We start from the raw sequence: 19,338 nt of genomic DNA, 5'->3' as shown, positions 1-19,338 counted from the left end.
CAGCCAGCCCAACCGAACACTAGAGCAGCTAGCCACCAGCCAGCAAAGACCAGCTGACCCAACCGGACACTACATGAACAAAGCCGAACACCTGAATGGAAAGCGATACCTGATACAGGTGCTCTGTGTGTATGTGGCACTGATCAATCTACATAGTTTCTAGCTCCCGTTGCACTCAAACAGCGCCAATGGGGACCGGATGGTGGTGTCCCCGCCCAGCGGGGACCGAGTGGCGGTGGATCTCCGCCCATTGGGACCCAGTCGTGGTGGGTGCCCCGCCCATTGGGGACCGGGGGACAGTGGGTCCTGCACCCAGTGGACAGTAAGCCAGCATGACAACGGCGACGGTGGCTCGCAAAGAGCTGTCCATGCATTTAGTGGTGTGGACACAGGGGACCCCCCCCCCCCCGCCCGTGCTAGCTCTTGCCCCTCGCGGGCACGGGCGATGCAGGGCGACCATGTAAGGTGATGAGCTTCTCGGACTCGTCGCACGGCGCAGAGGGCTGGGGCGCCGCTGACGCGACGGTTCATGTGCTGTAGCTGGCACCGCATCGTCAACATCCGCAATACACGTGGATGCATCGAAACGCTGTCTTAAGACAAAACTAAGCAGATGTCAAGAGAAAACGCTCACAAATGCAAATACATGCCGGTGTCACCTTAGCCGGTGTTCTCAATTTTTGACTTCGCTCCCACACCTTTGGTACCAAAGCTTATATCCTGCCCTTGGGGGCAAATGGGGACGATGGCCGTCATTTTGGCCGCCATCACCAGCGGAGACCCCACAAATGGCGAAACATGTCCAGTGATATACTGCGCACTGCCCACCACCAGGCACGTCTGGTGACCCTGTCGGGCACCTGGCCGGCGGACGGCGCAGCCTACGCGGCCACTGACCTGCAGCTTCCGCGTGCGCTCGCCGACCCCGCCCAAAGCCGCCTTGTCGTCCTCCAGTAGCGACTTGGCCTCTTCCACCTGTACGCCGATGCGCTCCTGTTCGGCCAGGTGGGGCGCCTCCGCTCGCATGGCCTTGTAAATGCCGGCTTTCAGGCTAGCCACCTCGTCTTCCTGTGACGGGCGCGCCGAGCCATGTCACTCCCGCCATGTCAGCACTGTACGCGGCGGCCCACACGAGGCTTTGTCAAGAAAAACAGACGGCGGGGGCTTGGTGCGCATCCGAACCAGAGCTCATGTGTAGGGGAGTGGCTAGTCAGAACGATGAGAGGGAAGCACATGCTGGCTTACGAAGTACGCTCTTTTCCCTGTCGCCACATCGTTCCCGCGGCGGCCCGTCACGTCGTTGCCGTGCGACGTCATTTGCTTGGAGCCCGCAGCAAACGGCCATTTGCCTGCCACTGGTGCCGACAACAGGCGGACAGGAGGCGGTGCTTGTAGATCACAACCTCCACAACGGTGGCCATTAAGCCCGCACACTTGGCAGCCTGCCAGCAAACGTACCGCAGGTGGTCACCGCTCCGATCGACCCGTGGCGCCCGACCGGCGACCCGGCGCGGCCAGCACCCAACGTACCAGGAGCTGCAGATCGACCGGCTGCGGCCGCTCACGACCCTGCAGCTCGCGCAGCTGGAGGCGGCACGTCTCCAACTCCGTGTCCGTCTTCCCCAGCTGGGACTTGGCCTCCTGTAGCTGGCGGCGGTCGCTGATAGAAGCCGCGTGAGCGGCTTCCACTCGCTTAGTCACCGCATCGACGGCATCACGGTGATGCAACATCCGACTGTCCAGGTCACTGCGGCAAGCGGGTTGTTCGTTAGGGCACGCGCGCACGCACACGCACACACGAGCACGCACACACAGCCCCTTCCCCCCCCCCCCCCCCCCCGGAGACAGGCATACACCGTGTCAGCGGCAGGACCGCACCCTGGGACTGGGGGTCGCTCGGCGGTCAGCTGTCATCAGTGCCGATCGACCCCGTCCGGCAGGTGAGGCACCAGCCCCACTGGGACACGACTCCGAGAGCGACTCCGGACACGGCTCCGGCAGCAACTCCAGACACGGCTCCGGCAGCAGCTGGCGCCGGTTGTCGGGAACGCCACATTCATCGTCTCCACTTCAATCACCAGCGACACCATCTCCCATGCAACGGTCACCACACTTAACACTGAATAACAGGCGACGGCAGCAGTGGCGGGACGGCTGACCTGCTGGGCGAGCCGGTGTCCACCTGATGACCTACTAGACGAGCCGGCAACCGCTCCATGACCTGTTGGAAGAGCCGGCACCAACCTTTGACCTGCTGGAAGAGCCGGCACCCACCTGATGACCTGCTCGACCGTGACATGCAGGTAGCGGGGCTGCTTCGGCACCTTTGCCGGGTAGGTGCGGTACCTCGGGTCTGGGTAGTAGCGGTAGCCGGTGTTGGTCAGCGCCTGCTCGCAGCCGGACGGCACCCTACCGACAGACCACACCACGCTTGGGACGACGCCTGGCGGCGGGTACAACAGATGGGCATCATAGTAGTCACGTAAAAGCCCGCTACACAAAAAAGATCAGCACCCCGCTCCCACTGCGGACGTTATGACCATATCCATGGGATCACCTGGATGGCAAGAAGGTGGATATGTGTCATCCTATTGCAGCCAAGGTCCGCAGCCAAGGTTTGAAGAAAAGGATCGGGTTCAATGACGTCAGCAAAGCAAGACGATGAACGCAGCGTCGCAGCAAACCGATCGTTATGTGCTGCGCCGTGAAGAAGCTTACCCGACCAGACCGGAATGAGTTCTAATAACAAAATCATCCCGGTTTAGGGCCTACAAAAGCCACATGAACCTTTTGAAATTGCTTGAATTGATATATTACGGCACCACTGACCGATAAGTTTCCGCGAGGTACTTTGCACGTCCTGCTGATTAATAAACACATGACGGAGGTCTTAGTATATCGTCGCGTTGGCGACGTCAAATTACCACTGGTTTAGGAATGCGCATTGTCTAGCCTTTCCTATTTGCCTGGACACCGTCCGATTGTTGGCATTGTTCTTGCGACACTTTTAATTATATTTGCGGCAGTTTAACTTCTCGTTGGTGATGGCCCGCCCGAACCCAACGCTTTTCGGCCGGGCTCCAGCCGACTGGTCACATTGCTCGCGCCGGCCGGGGAAGAGAATGGAAGGGTGTTGACCGCATCTGCTATAGCGCCCCTCTCCAGCCGTCCCGCCGCCAGGGCCGCCGTCCGCGGTTCGACGACATGGCGGGCCGGAGGTCACGGAGGGGAGGCGGGTCAAATCGGTTCATCAGTTCAACCACACGGCCAGGCGCCTGGGCTCCTGGAGAGCTGAAGCCCCACACCTGTAGAAATTCGACCAAGACTGATGCAGAATACCAATAGTTTGCAAAACTGCTCGACGCCGCTAAATATGTCATCCCAATGCTTGTACCTGCTCCCGTCGCGACAAAGTGCCTGGTGCAGAGAAGGCGTTAATGAAAGGTCGCCGGCCGCTGCACCAAGTGGTGACCGGTGCCAGGGTGGTCGTGAGCTAGTCCGGCGGGATGCTGGGACTGGTCGTGAGCCAGTCGGGTGGGGTGCCGGGGTGGTCATGAACCAGCCGGACGGGGTGTCGGGCGTGGTCGTGAGCCAGTCGGGCGGGGTGCCGGGGGTGGTCATGAACCAGCCGGGCGGGGTGTCGGGCGTGGTCGTGAGCCAGTCGGGCGGGGTGCCGGGGTGGTCATGAACCAGCCGGGCGGGGTGTCGGGCGTGGTCGTGAGCCAGTCGGGTGGGGTGCCGGGGTGGTCATGAGCCAGCCGGGCGGGGTATCGGGCGTGGTCGTGAGCCAGTCGGGCGGGGTGCCGGGGGTCGTCATGAACCAGTCGGGCGGGGTGTCGGGCGTGGTCGTGAGCCAGTCGGGCGCCGCACCGTTTGGAGGAGGGCGCAGCTGCGGTGGAGGAGTCGACTGCCGTCCAGAAGGTCCGACCATAGCTGGAGCCTCCACCAGTGCAGCCAGTGATCCAACAACATCAGGTCATTCGGAAGACACCCGTGAACCCAGCTTCCGAAGTGAACCGAACCGTGAACCGTGAACCCAGTATCAGCCGGCTATCAGATGACGCCAGCTTTCAGGTGACAAGTTCAAATTTCGAAGATCTACACAACGTCGCCATGGTGGCGGGAGGACAGGACAGGACAGGTGAAGGTAATGTTGTGTTACCCGCTAGATCGCGCTGCCGCCACCGCCGCCGCCGCCGCCGACCCCGGCAGATCAGGTGACCCGCGGTCACGTGACGCCTCCCGGCACTCGGTCAGATGGAGAACTCCGAATCAGCGAGCCCCAGCTGAGTGGCAATACACGAAGCACTTGGAGTGCACGCGCTTGATACTGCTGCAAGGACCAAGACCCTCCAAAGTGAAACAACATAACGGTGCAGCAGCCTACTTTTCGTTTGGCTTCAAACCGACAGCGGGGAACCGCGCCGAGCTTCCGTTCCGCTGTCGCTGAACGCAAACAGATATTTGTGACGAAAGCGCCGGCGAGACCGGTCCGGCGAACGTCAGCGGTGCCACGCTCCGGCAGAGTGGTGTCCTCACTGTACCGGCGAACGTCAGCGGTGTCACGCCCCGGCAGAGTGGTGTCCTCACTGTACCGGCGAACGTCAGCGGCGTCACGCTCCGGCAGAGTGGTGTCCTCACTGTACCGGCGAACGTCAGCGGTGTCACGCCCCGGCAGAGCGGTGTCCTCACTGTACCGGCGAACGTCAGCGGCGTCACGCTCCCGCAGAGTGGTGTCCTCGTTGTATTTTGAAGGTGGATTTGTCGAACGTTATGTTTGAAAGGCAAATATTTCAGAATTCAGGGTATTGCACCCGACATCTTTCACCCCTACACCGAGCGGGGCGTTCGACATGCCACGAAAACTTCAGTTTGTGACGAGCGATCTCGGTAGTAACGTGCTAATCGCAGCAGATGGTAGTGCCTTTCAACCAGCAAAACGTGATGTTGTGTTCGAACTAGTCCGTGGCGGACGAGCGCACTGACTTGCTTGCAGACTGCGCTCTGCCGAGTCCAACCAGCGGCAGCATTTGCGGCACCCAAACGGCGCCACAGCCGGACCTGAGCCACTCAGCGGCCGATCAGGAGATTAGTGCCGAGACACTGAGAAACGGTGCCGGCAGTGCGTCATAGCCTGCACTCGGTAAGCGCCCGATGTTGATGAAGGCGACTAAACGGCCCGAGCTGGGACCGACAGCTACTGCAGATGCAGATGCTAGACCAGGTTACGTTGGGTTGGGCTCCCCATGAAGTCGTGCCATTAAAAATGGAGCAGTGTGTGCCCATCGCCGTCCACATAATACACTTTTCATCTCCACATAACAAAACCAATTTCGTTCGGACTTAAGCACAATTTGTTGTGGGACACTACATACCAGGCTGTTTTCAGGTCAACATGCATACAAGTGCGAATCTACATGCATTAGTGATGCCAAAATCCCGTAGCCAGCAGTATAGTCAGAACGTGTCAGTCATGGATCGTGTGCAGCGATAACGAAAAAGCGCAACTACTGCAACGGTGTCGGTTTTTAGTGCAGGCGTTCGTTTTTTTATTTGCGATCATCTTTTTTGTCATTGAGAAAACAAACTACACGGAATTCTCGCCGACGACGGCGCGTCAATGCCCAAGTCAATGGAGGGGTGATGGAGGGATGATAGACCAGCTACAGCCGAGGACAGGTGGGTAGCGGGTGCAGGTGCTCCGGCCACTGGAGCTTGGAGCAGGGACAGGCACTCAACATCGCCAAGCACAGCCCAGAAAAGGGCCGCTAGATGTGAATGCCAGCGGACGGGAGTTCTGAACGCAGTGGCTAGAAATTCGCGACGGGCCACGCTCCACCTTGAACATGACCTCAATAGTAAAGGAAAACGCGTCAAACCGGGGCACGACCGCCGAAGCGCCGCAGCCAGATATGTCGTTCAGGACAACACACGGCGTCAAACCGGGGCACGACTGTCGAAGCGCCGCAGCCAGATCTGTCGTTCAGGGCGAACACACGGCGTCAAACCGGGGCACGACTGTCGAAGCGCCGCAGCCAGACCTGTCGTTCAGGACACCACACTGCGTCAAGCCGGGGCACGACTACCGAAGCGCCGCAGCCGTTACCCCGCAGCGAGGACGCCTAAAGAGCACGTGGTTTGCCGTGAGGTAAAGTGTTCGTGTGAGTTTCACACCAACGCCTGAGGCCTGCTAGCCGAGGATAACCGTAGCCGAGGCCACGGCTGGCGTGCGTATGGCCAATACGCAATCTGCAGCGGAATTACCTCTTCCCTTTTCACTTTGCAATAGCAAGACAGTCACAAGCCCAGCTAGGACCTTCAGGCCCTGAGTTCGCTATTCACCGCCTCACCCCAGCAGTGCTGCTATTTGCTCTGCAGGAATGTTCTAATTGCTCTGGGTAAAAAATAATGTTTGGCAAAAATATATCGGCAGGAATTGGTATAAAACGCGCATATGACGCCTGCCCTGCTCACTTCGCAGCGGCGTCGGCAAGATCGTTCCCCGCGATTTCGACGTGGCTGGGAATCCAACACAGGGCGACTCTTTTCCCAGCTCGATCCAATGCTGGCGGACGTGATAGCGTTTTTTGTTTTGCTCACAAAGGTGTCATGGCGGGTAAAATATCGTAACTGCAAAAACGGCTTCTTAGTGAGTCCGTTAAAATCAAGCGTAAGGCCCCTTCACACATTTCGGCAAAGCGCTTTGATAATCACAATACGTTCTTATGTGAGAACAAACAAGTGTGCTGGTTATGAAAACGAAGAAGCTAAGGCACAGGCGACAAATGCACGGGCTATGTCTATCGCAGGTGAGCTTGAGAGCATGGAAGAACGATCAAATGGTCCATCCGCCTCACTCCGCCGAAGAGGACTTATCCGCCTCACTCCGCAAAACGGAATTCCGCTGTCCTGCAGCCGGGCCTGAATCCAGCTACAGCAACGGTCCGCCGCTGCGGTGTATCGCGAAGCAAGCCAACTGCGCCATACGACGGGTGGGAAGGGAACCGGCGCACATTGAGAACGAATTGCATTCCGAGCATTTTCTTGGTCAGTGGCGTGTCTGCGTGTGATGGTGGCGGCTCGCGTGTCTGCGTGTGATGGTGGCGACTCGTATGTCTGCGTGCAACGGCGACGACTCGCGCGTCTGCATGCAACAGCGGCGGGTCGTGTGCCTACGTGCTACAACGGCGGCTCGTGTGCCACTACCAAAAGACTAGCAGCGCAGGGTGACAGGCGCAATGCTCCAGCAATGGCACGAAGAGCTGTGTTTGACTACATCCACAATAGGCTTGTTTGACTCGCATGCACCATCAGATACAAAATGTGAATAGTCTAGCTGGTACCGGGTCAGCGAACGATATCAAAGCATGAGCGTACCCTCGTGAGCACCATATGCAGGGCGTGGCAGGCTTTCCAGCATAACTAAAGTTTTCAGACATTACTCGCATTAAGTGTTGAGATGCACTTTGTAAGTGCACCAACGGTCCAGTCACATGGACCAAAACTTTACAACCGGCCCCCACGGCACAAGTTGACCCTACAGGCGGAGGCCCATGTCAGCACGCTGCTGCCGCCGGCTCAACGGGTTGCAATGGCTCTAGCGGTAGAGACGCGGAACCCATTTGTGATGCCCATTCCTCCACTCGCAGCAGGAACGGCCGCAATTGCCTTTCTATGGATAGCGTACGGGCGGCCTCACGCCAGATCGCAAAGGCGTCAACCTACAGTGAACGGCCACTGGAGTGCGGTAGAGCGTCACCGACATCGCTGATGGCAATGACGAACAGGGCCACATGACACAGTGAACGGCCACTGGAGTGTGGTAGAGCGTCACCGACATCGCTGATGGCAATGACGAACAGGGCCACATGACACAGTGAACGGCCACTGGAGTGCGGTAGAGCGTCACCGACATCGCTGATGGCAATGACGAACAGGGCCACATGACACAGTGAACGGCCACTGGAGTGCGGTAGAGCGTCACCGACATCGCTGATGGCAATGACGAACAGGGCCACATGACAACCCCAACCTACAGTGAACGGCCACTGGAGTGTGGTAGAGCGTCACCGACATCGCTGATGGCAATGACGAACAGGGCCACATGACACAGTGAACGGCCACTGGAGTGCGGTAGAGCGTCACCGACATCGCTGATGGCAATGACGAACAGGGCCACATGACACAGTGAACGGCCACTGGAGTGCGGTAGAGCGTCACCGACATCGCTGATGGCAAGGACGAACAGGGCCACATGACAACCCTTTCATGGGACGTCATTTACTGAAGGAAATTCAACAAACACTGGCTGCCGACACACACTCACAAGACACAGCCAACTAAAATGTCTTCAAAAAGGTGGGCGAATGTAACAAACATGTCACATGCAATGTGTAACAAAGCTGCGTCTGACAGCCGGCTGAGACGCCACTGAGCGGACCCGGGCTGTCCACTACACAACTGACGAGCCCTCGTCCAGCCCCGCCACCCGCCACTGAGCGGACCCGGGCTGTCCACTACACAACTGACGAGCCCTCGTCCAGCCCCGCCACCCGCCACTGAGCGGACCCGGGCTGTCCACCGCACAACTGACGAGCCCTCATCCAGCCCCGTCACCCGCCACTGAGCGGACCCGGGCTGTCCACTACACAACTGACGAGCCCTCATCCAGCCCGGCCACCCGCCACTGAGCGGACCCGGGCTGTCCACTACACAACTGACGAGACCTCATCCAGCCCGGCCACCTGCCACTGAACACACAATGTCACCGTCTGAACACACAATGTCACCGTCAACGGAGAGTACCGGCGAGCGCAGTCACCAGAGTTGGAACGATCGTGCCATTATGTTACTACTGACGTCTTTTGACTGAACTGGGCACGGCTAATGCCAACTGGAGGTTTCAAGACTACGACTCGTGTGATAATCGGCTCACTTTACATTGTCCGATCCGTCTTTGGGTGGTATCCATCAACTGCTTTTTATGTCACTCATCTGTCCTGCTAGTCAAGTCAGCCCGCCAGTTGGCCGTCTCATATTTTCACGTAAAAAACAACAATGTGAAACGTGACAGAACACATGGGATGAAAATGACAGTGACTGATCTGGAGCGCGTCTGAACAAACTCGTTGAAGCACAGAAATAGCCTGAAATTGCTGTAAGTGCTCGCCAGACGCTGTGGTGGGATGCTCCCAAAGCAGAGAACAGAACATGCCGAGGAAGACACCGCCACTTCAAATGGCCTGGACATTCCGGGGAAGACGCCACCTCGTCAAATGACCGAGACACTTCGGAGAAGCCACCGCCTCGTCAAATGGAATTGTGGAGAAGGCGCCGCCTCGTCAAATGGAAGGGGCAACGTGGGGAGACACCACTCCGTCAAATGGTCGAGACAGCTCGGGGAAGAGACCACCTCGTCAAGTGGGAGGGGCATTCCGGGGCAGACGCCGCCTCGTCAAATGGCCGGGACATCCCGGGTAAGACACCGCCACATCCGTCAGTGCCACACACCTCTGCCGGTAGGCCATAATGTCGCACGCGTCGGCGTCCGTCTCCAGCAGCAGCACAGATTCGGCGCGCGTCTGGTCGATGATGGCGTTGGCCACCACTGGGTTCCTGATGTCGACTACGGACCACACCGACACCCAGCGGCCGGAGGTGTCGATACCGTGCCGGCTGACGTCGTGTACCTGCAGCGGCCAACGACGCCGGCGTGAGTCGGCCCTCCCCGTCTCGCAGGCCCACTGCACACCGGCCAGCCGGCGCAGTCCCCACACGCACTGGATCGTCGCTCACACAGTACGGAGTCACGGGCCGACGCCGGCACCAGGCGCCACAGGCAACCGCCGGTTCACATTCCATAACTGGCGGAGAGATCACCGCGTGACCGACTGTCATCTGAGTCAGGCACTTGAGTGACCAGCGTCACCTGAGTGAGGTGCCTGTGTGACCAGCGTCACATGAGTCAGAGACTTACGTGACCAGCCGCCACCTGAGTCAGGAGCCTGTCGTGTGACCAGCCCTTACCTGGGTCAGGAGCCTGTCGTGTGACCAGCCCTTACCTGGGTCAGGAGCCTGTCGTGTGACCAGCCCTTACCTGAATCAGGAGCCTGTCGTGTGACCAGCCCTTACCTGGGTCAGGAGCCTGTCGTGTGACCAGCCCTTACCTGAATCAGGAGCCTGTCGTGTGACCAGCCCTTACCTGGGTCAGGAATTTGCTAACGATGATGCGCGGCTTGACTCGCTCGTGCCCCGTGTGCTTCTGCAATATGGAGCGCATGCCCCGCTGGTCGTTATGGTTGTCAACCAGGTAGGCAGTCAAAATATTCTGTAAGCAGGTCTCCACCAGCCGGGTCCACCGCTCGCACCCATCTTGAATGCGCACGTAAGCTCCTGCGGACCACGGCAGCGTCAGCACCGAGTCGCGCCAGCCGCGGCTGGCACCAAGCCAAGCGACGCAAACAAAACTAATATGCGGGGTCACATTCAGCAAACAATGTCACTTGTCATGGTGTTCCCGATTTCCTATGCTACGGCTATTGCATTACATACGACGGTAAATGTGCGGCCTTTGCAGTTTCCGCTAACACGCCCAGGTCGTAGTCCCACGCATGGCGGCGCGGCCTCTGGTCGAGAAAGGCCGGTCATCTTGACAGCCCTCAGTCCCACCAATACCTGTCTCATTCGTCAGAATCAGATAAAACGCCATAAATCGACTGGAATCAGGGGAGAATTTGACATACAGTGGATCAAGTTCGAGCATTCAATCATCTTCGTCGTTACACAGAGACTGCGTTGATCCAATTATCACATGAATAAATCCCCATCAGACGCACGGCATCAAAGCACAGCACAGAGTGCATCACGTTTCCTCGGGAATGTACAACGCAATGTACATGTACATTGGGAATGGGACATGTACAATGGAAATGTACAACGGGCATCGAGTCGGCTCAGCAACAGTCCAGACTGACAACAGTCCAGACTGAACGACATTCCAAACTGACGACAGTCCAGACTGACAACGACGGTCCAGGCTGACGACATTCCAGACTGACAACGAGTCCAGACTGACGACAGTCCAAACTAACGGCGGTCCAGACTGACGACGGTCCAGACTGACGACAGTCCGGACTGACGACAGCCCAGACTGACGACAGCCCAGGCTAACGAAGACGGTCCAGGCTGACAACGGCAGTCCATACTGACGACACGGTACTCGCCCACGGGTCCGATAGGCTTCTTTTGGAAGCGCCCCTCTCTATAAAGGCGGTCGACGTCCGCGTCGACGCCGGCCACCCAGGCGCCGAACACGCCGCGCTGATCGTGCTGGTTGGCCGCGCAGTCGTCCCGGCGCCGCTTCAGCTCCGCTGCCGAAACACCACCAACTGGTCTTGACACCGGACCAGACCGGACCGGACCGGACCGGACCAGACCAGACCAGACCAGACCAGACCAGACCGGACCGAACCGGACCGGACCACATCGCATCGCATCGGATCGGACCGGACCGGACCGGACCAGGCCCCAGTGGTAATGACGCCGCACCAGCCACACGCCACACTGCGGACGCGGAAATGCTGTAGTCATCGTCACGGGACCAGCGTTGCCCTGGTGTTGTACTCGTCACGGGACCAGTGTTGCCCTGCTGTGGTCATCGTCACGGGACCAGTGTTGCCCTGCTGTGGTCATCGTCACAGGACCAGTGCTGCCCTGCTGTGGTCATCGTCACGGGACCAGCGTTGCCCTGCTGTAATTATCGTCACGGGACCAATGTTGCCCTGCTGTAGTCACCGTCACGGGACCAGTGTTGCCCTGCTGTGATCATCGTCACAGGACCAGTGCTGCCCTGCTGTGGTCATCGTCACGGGACCAGCGTTGCCCTGCTGTAGTCATCGTCACGGGACAAGCGTTGCCCTGCTGTGGTCATCGTCACGGGACCAGCGTTGCCCTGCTGTAATTATCGTCACGGGACCAATGTTGCCCTGCTGTAGTCACCGTCACGGGACCAGTGTTGCCCTGCTGTGGTCATCGTCACGGGACCAGCGTTGCCCTGCTGTGGTCATCGTCACGGGACCAGCGTTGCCCTGCTGTTGTGCTCGTCACGGGACCAGTGTTGCCCTGCTGTAGTCATCGTCACGGGACCAGTGTTACCCTGCTGTGGTCATCGTCACAGGACCAGTGCTGCCCTGCTGTGGTCATCGTCACAGGACCAGTGCTGCCCGAACACATGTAACTAGTTCTTTCGTAGGCACTTAATCACTGGCCTCCATAAATGAAAGCAGCTACCAGTGGCCTAGTTTCACTGGTGTATTTGGATATCGTTCCTCGTAGCATAACAAAACGACTTCGCCGTTCTGCAACTTACAGCAGCATCCTGCCCACTTCGGACCTTCTCTGGAAGAAATTAAACGAAAGAAAGTTTCGAAAGGGTCGGATACATGCTTAATTCCATCGAGCACTATGTCGAAGCGAAAAACGCGTGCCTACTCAAACGCCGCAGCTGCATTTTTCAAATGCACGTCACATAACATAAGGTGTCTTTCTGGTTTAGGAACCCTACGGGTGGAGAATACCATAAAAATGTCCAACCGCCAACGATGGAAATATTTGTTCGTCAAAACGTAGCTTTTAAAGCTCATTGACAAGAGGAGAGGTTCACTCCTACTTTTACGAAATGTGGCAAAGACAGCCAAATGTGGTGTCGACAAGAAGCCGCTGAAGGAACCGGAGAGCGAGAGCAATAGAAAGAGCAAGAGCAAGAGCGGGAGTGGGAGTGGGAGTGGGAGTAGGAGTGGGAGTGGGAGTGGGAGTGGGAGTGGGAGTGGGAGCGGGAGCGGGAGCGGGAGCGGGAGCGGGAGCGGGAGCGGAAGAGAGGGAAAGAGAAATAGAGAGACATACAGACAGACAGGGATGGTGACCATCCACAGTACCCAGACTCCACGGCTCTGGCCTGCCAGATGCGCAGCTGCGTGACTCCACTACTCCGGCCAGCCGACCGGGAAACCAGCCCATGGCCTCCTCTCGGAACAGGACTACAATACCATACACACTGTACCAAGCTGAAGGAAACTGAACCGGGCGAGCTACACAATGGTGTACCTGCAATCCCCTGTGAACAACGTTCATTTAAAATGATAGTTTTTTTCGTAATACTCTGGCCAAAGCCACCACAAAAAGTAGACCGTGGCACAGCGATCGCTTTCGTCAGGAGAAAGGAACGGATCTAGCGACATCAGCCGCGTTCGATGTAGCGTCATGCGCGCTGACGGAGCGGGCGATGTGTGGGCTGACGGGTAGGATCACCTGGCCTTCCCTTCTCCTTTACCTTTTCACAACTATAAACCACACACAAGGCTCTGGCTTGCCGCCGACAGTGACACAATAACCAGTACCGAGTACTACCTACACGCACACTACCCACTAGTGGTGTACCGAAGTTTGGCTTCCTGCCCGGGTATTACCATCTATCATCTACATATCATATATCATCTGTAAGTTGAGCGTTTCATTACATTCCAATCTCAATTCAACTTTCTCCCGTCTCACTTAAAGTGTTCACTCGACTTTCGTGTGGAAAAGGCCTATCCTTTACTGCTGCTGATACTGGCATGAGCCCATTGTTCTATTGCTTTTCTGCTCCTAATTGCACAGACAAAGCCCATGTTCGAGACACGAGGCGCATAGCTCCCGTTCTCCATCTTTTACGAATACGCAAGCGCTGTTAATTTGCTGGGCAACGCAACCACTCGACACACCATTCACCTCTCAATGGCTACACTCGCCTCAGGCAGTCCACTTCCCTTCTTGTCTATCCTACACGTCGCATCTTTCCCAAATTACGGACGTGCCCCCACCTAGCATATTTGCAAGCTCAAGAGCTACGCGAAACTCACACTTCTTCGTTAGAGCAATTCATTTAATCTGGTAGCGTTTTCTCTCTATAGTGGCGGGCTGACGAAAAATCCTAGTCAGTCAGCCGACGTGTGACGTCACACACCACGCGACTTTGCGGTTACACGTGACGTAGGGGAAATACTGGACCGTGACTGGTGCTGACAAATGTGCTGACGACAGATCAAACGAGGCCACCCATGACCATATCTGGTAACACCCACACCATCCAGCAATTAGGCGACGACGCCAAGTGAAAGCTGCTGCGCCAACGCTGCACCAGTGAGTCTCTCTGCCTGTTAGTCTCGTGGATGGCGGACTTCGTAATGAAATCGCACGCCGTAACAGCCATGCAAATCAGTGTGGTGAGTGAATGAGGTTTAGCTGGCGCCTCCATGATGATAACTGGTAGCCCCGACTTCAGGCTTGACAAACGCTACCAGGCTTAGGCTTGACATACGTTACCACTGTCTGCACAAGCCGTGTCACTGGCAACGCAGCCGTCAAACACACCCAAACCCATCCGCACAGAGCGATCTGTGCAGAATGCTGCGATTAACCCATCTGAAGACATGCAAAATAGACTTGCCTGAAGGAATGGTTCGCCATTCCTTGGAATAAGATGGAAAGATAGGTTGCTGCGTGGTCCCGCTCACGTTCTGGGCGTTCTTCCGATTTTCGCTAAACTGGCACCCTCTGCTCCTGGAACCACATCCCTCCAAACTATGTCTCCCCCGGAACTACACCCCTGCCGTAACTACACCGCCATCCATCACCAGACTATTTAGACTGCCTACCCATATTCCTGCATTTTGTCTTCATATCGGCCTCCAACTCTGCAAGCTCGCTTTTCTTCTGGCGAAGCGAATCTTCCAAACGCTTCAGGTGCTCCCGCTGCATCTTCTCGGAGGCCTGGAGCTGCTGCAGCTGTTGCTGGCAGCGCTGCTCCGTCTCCTGGCGCTGCCGCTCCTCTGCCACATCGTCGGGCTGCGCCCTGCCGGCGCCGCCGAAGCTGCTCAGTCCAAGAGTGACGGTCAGCCGGGCTCTCCCGCCTGACGTCAGCGGCGAGCAGCCGGGCCCTCCCTGTCTGACGTCAGCGGCGGGCAGACGGGAGGCCCCTCCCGTCTGATGTCAGCGGCGGGCAGCCGGGCCCTCCCGTCTGACGTCAGCGGCGGGAGGCCGAGTCCTCCCCGTCTGATGTCAGCGGCGAGAAGCCGAGCTTCCGCCGCCTCACGCAGCACGTCCACAACGAACTCGCCGTCTAGGCACGGTGATGACGCTGGACGGCATGTCAACTATATCATGTTTGGTTTCTCGAGCGGAAGACGGGAGAGGGCAAATCGAGAGGTTAGGCTTCATTCGTTTAGGCTTGAAAAGGTCAACGCCAGTACTAACCTGCAAGCAAGACGGCAACTATCAACGAGCAGCATCTCACAGAAGAGGAACGTGGCAGCGAGGAGCGTGAGCACTTGTTTTATGAATTGGCGTTGTCCTGAACTAGGCACGCGTCCACCAATGCCGTCATGGGGCGGTGCTGGTCGGCGCTCACCCGTGTCGCTGCCTATCGACCTCGGCCATCAGTTGACCCAGCTCCTCGCGCAGACTGGCGGTCTTCGACTGGGCAGCCTGAGCGGCGGCGGCCGCGTCCCGCTGCCGCTGGTACAGCCCTTTCACGTGTGTCTGACGCTCATCTTTATGCTGCTTGATCTGGCGCAGCTCGCGCTCGACCTCCTTTAGCTGCTGCTCCAGCTGGCTGCGCGGCACGGCACGGTACCGTCACGTGTCAGCCGCGGCCCGAGCGGCGCCCGGCAGCCGGTGGCCCGCTCCAGCGGTGTCGCTGTTCATTCAACGGTGACCTTTCGACCCATGCGACTCGGGACACTGAGGAATTGCAGATGCTATGTACTCCCTTACATTACGTTTTCAAACGACGCTTTCGACGCTCAAAAATGGCTCGCAGTTGACAGTGTCTGATGCAATCCGGAGAGGATTAAACGGCAGGCAATGAGGGAGTTCTTACGTCCGTCTGTTATCTGCAGTCATCTTATTGTCCTCGTATCGCTTCACGCTTTCTTCCAGTTCTTTCACACGTGACGTAATTTTTTCCACGCTCTCCTTCTCCTTGTGCAGCGCCTGCTCTTTCTCCTTCACCTGAGAAATTCAAAAAATGCACAGGAGTCGATGACATGTTCACTCAATAGGCCCCGACCATCTCCATCACTAGTAATTCACCGAGAGAGAACGCATAAAAAACACCAGCTGAGCGTCGGCCGCTAGAGCACCGAACCATACACCGCTACCGAGACCGCAGACCGCCAGAGAGTGACGCCGCAGGCCGCCAGCCCACACGGCTCGTCAGCACGCCGCACCCCATTTTCTAGTCGATCTTTTGTCTACCACATAACTACAGAACACAGGGGGTCGGGCAGGCCGCTGCAGCTGCGCCGGCTCCGTACACCGACGGTACACCGTCTGCGGTTACACCGTCTTCAGGAGCGGCATTTTCCATGGCCTGCAGCGCAGTCGGCGCTGAAAACATCCTTGAAAACATCACCACACCCTTCGATTGTCAAAGGCATGCTCCCCGAACATTCTGCATTACTGCATTGCGGAACGGGCACACGTAATATTAAAGAACTTTTATGGCCATGCAGAGCGGATGGTAACAATGGAGTCTATAGTTGACAAAGCAATCCCGACCTGCTATAATACGGTGCGCAAATAAGCCCGTGTGAAGATAAAATGCCATTCTGTGCTTGGTTCTGGGTTGGTTATCACACCCACCTTCAGTTACATGCCCAAAATATCAAGTCAGTTATGCTGTTTCCACCGCTGTCGTATTTCTGACTATTCCACCCCAGCCGCACTGCTTCGCTTCCGCGCAGTCCCAGTCTGATCTACAATTCAGTTTACCCAAAAGCTTACTGCTGAGACATCTCAGATAGCGCCAAGTAGCGCTAAATAAGTTACATGTACATATAACCTTCACAATCGCCCTCGATTTGCACTCCTGCATTGCGTGCAATGCTGCTACTCACAACTGGCGTCCTCTCACAAATGGGATTCCAGGATTCATCGCTGCGCTCGCAACGAAGGAAGCATCTTCTCGACGACTTGAATGCCGATCGGCGTGTTCCCCCTACACCTACGATCAGCGGTAGCCCCATGTGCTTAAAAACGGACCTTCCCACCCGCGTGAGGCGCTCATCAATCCCCGTGCCGAGCTGTCATCACGCAGATGCACTTGTAATACTCGTGCATGCGTGCTGTGATTGACTTCAGGCGCTTACTATCCTTTGTTTAACCTGTAGCGGCACGAGGCCAACACCTCAACGAGTGGGTCACCGATAGGTGGCGCCAACGAGTGTTGTGTGTGGTGGACATTGTGTGAGAGCCGTGCGTGCGCCTATGGTTTAGCTGCACTGTTTGTATGTCGGGCCTTGCCATGGATGCTATACCTACCAATCAGCGATTGCTTGTCTATCCATTGTTCGTCCGCTGGTGGCATACCGATAGGCAGAACTAGTGAGATGTTTACTGGCTGCCGTCAAGCGATCAGCTGCGCCGAGCCATGGCGCTGAGCGATCCAACCCTCTTATCCCCTGTCTTGCTTTATCCGGACTCCTCTCAACCGCCCACTTGTCCGGGGTAGGCCGCATGCGCCAGCCACGAGTGGGCCGGGACCGCCGTGGAGGGGGACCCCGACCGGACGCCCGGTACATACCCCGTAGAGGGGTCCCTCCGCGGGCTGAGGCTCGGCGGTTGGCCCCAATCAAGCAGGTGCATGGAACAGGTCACATTATAGTATTGATGGCCAGTCAAGGCATCATGGTGACAAGGTGACTGCAAAATCTACAGCGCAAACCAAATGGAACACTTTACCAGACCTTACAGTATGCGAATCTACTAAAACGTGGCACGTGTGCGACTCTGGGCGTTGTGTCGTCCATCGCCCACTTCAATAAAGCAGAGCGTTGGTGATGGCTACAAGCTCGGAAATGAAAACCGACGCGTGTGCAGGCAGCGTGGGTGACCGTGTTGTGAAGCCACATACAAAAGCGCATCCTACACATGCATCCGTCTTAGAAGCATCCGCAAACGTCATCAGGCATCCGTCAGAGGAGGCTATGTGCTCTAAGGCTCTTTTTTAATTTCGTCGCGAGAACGCGCTGCTTTTGCGTGCTTGATAGCAAAACATCCACTCTTGGCGGCGCTAGCTCCCAAGAAGCAGTCTCCATGGGTTGGGTCTGATGATGCATCGCAAGCTGAAGCCGCCGGCATCTAGAAGTTCTCGCGTCCGTACACAGAAAGGGACGTTTGTCATGACCGTTGAATCAGAAATAGCATTCGTAAAGTACAGTTCGGCCCTGGTCGTCACCATGCGGGGAGTTGCATTTCACAGTCTGAAGAGACCTCGTTGACGCCTCGCACGGTGCCATACGCGTGTGACGGGCTACCAACACGCCAGCGAGGCCTCACCTGTGCCCATGACAAATGGCTCCCCAGCAACTGCACACGGTCTTCAATTTTCTTCCTGTCTTTGCCCCTATTCGCTTGATCCTTCAGCTCCTCAGCCCTCTCCTTCTCCCTCGCAAAGACCTGAAATTGGTGAACATACAAACGGTGGTCGTCCGCTATCCGTGAGCCCGGGACTGCACCTCGCCCGGCCTGCTTGTGGAGAACCGAACACGCAGGTGACAGCTGCCCCGGTTACTTACGTATCTTAGAATAAAACGCTTCCTAAAATGCCGAGCCACCGAGGCTAAAGAAGGCCCAAGCTGTTTAGAAAACGCCAAAAAGCTCGACCAGCTTCCATTCCAGCTGGGTAGTACGCAAACTGTCTGGGTCATAAGGTTGTTTCAAAAGTGCATGGCCATGTGAAGGACTGGCGTAGTTTGGAAGAAACGCATTGTCGCACCTTCTCTTTTGTATCCAGGCTGTCTTCGGCTGACCGCAGATTCCGGTCGATGCTTTCATAGTCGTCCATGATGTGCTTCAGTCGAGTGGCGCGCAAGAACAACTGGTACTTCTTCCTCGGGTCCTGCGACACACACACCGGATTTGATCAGGGCCAGAGTCAGCGCCCAGGGCGGCGACTGAAGGCATATCCACCGGACCAGTAGTGGGCACGAGCTCCGACAGGCTGCGTACGCCATAAAGGCCGGAGTCGGCGTCCAGGGCGGCGACTGAAGGCATACTTCACCGGATCAGTGGTGGCCACAAGCTCCGACAGGCTGCGCACGCCATAAAGGCCGGAGTCGGCGTCCAGGGCGGCGACTGAAGGCATATTTTACGTATATATACATATATATATATATATATATATATATATATATATATGCATAATTATTTCAGTCATAAGTTTTCCTCAGCATACACATGGAGCACATTCGATTTAAATCACAAACGTTGTGCAGTAGAACAACAGACGTTTCCTTGTTTTGC

At 56.9% G+C, this 19,338-nt stretch overlaps 1 protein-coding gene across 1 annotated transcript in view; it reads right to left on the bottom strand.

Annotated features, from left to right (window-relative positions):
* The window catches only part of LOC119104001 (structural maintenance of chromosomes protein 6), a 34,128-nt gene that overhangs the window by 7,902 nt on the left and 6,888 nt on the right, over positions 1 to 19,338 (bottom strand). The window contains exons 5-15 of the mRNA XM_037227715.1: positions 18,812 to 18,934; positions 18,373 to 18,492; positions 15,914 to 16,044; positions 15,443 to 15,646; positions 14,691 to 14,887; positions 11,223 to 11,369; positions 10,202 to 10,392; positions 9,511 to 9,689; positions 2,275 to 2,409; positions 1,531 to 1,747; positions 898 to 1,068 (exon numbers count right to left, since the gene is read on the bottom strand). Of these exons, the coding sequence (XP_037083610.1) occupies positions 898 to 1,068; positions 1,531 to 1,747; positions 2,275 to 2,409; positions 9,511 to 9,689; positions 10,202 to 10,392; positions 11,223 to 11,369; positions 14,691 to 14,887; positions 15,443 to 15,646; positions 15,914 to 16,044; positions 18,373 to 18,492; positions 18,812 to 18,934 (1,815 nt within the window). The remainder of the gene's footprint in view (positions 1 to 897; positions 1,069 to 1,530; positions 1,748 to 2,274; positions 2,410 to 9,510; positions 9,690 to 10,201; positions 10,393 to 11,222; positions 11,370 to 14,690; positions 14,888 to 15,442; positions 15,647 to 15,913; positions 16,045 to 18,372; positions 18,493 to 18,811; positions 18,935 to 19,338) is intronic.

Source organism: Pollicipes pollicipes, unplaced genomic scaffold (assembly GCF_011947565.3).
Source record: "Pollicipes pollicipes isolate AB1234 unplaced genomic scaffold, Ppol_2.1 Scaffold_5724;HRSCAF=6776_pilon_pilon_pilon, whole genome shotgun sequence".
Taxonomy (NCBI): domain Eukaryota; kingdom Metazoa; phylum Arthropoda; class Thecostraca; order Pollicipedomorpha; family Pollicipedidae; genus Pollicipes; species Pollicipes pollicipes.
The sequence above is the reverse complement of the archived record's forward strand: the minus strand, read 5'-3'. Positions and strand labels throughout refer to the sequence as shown.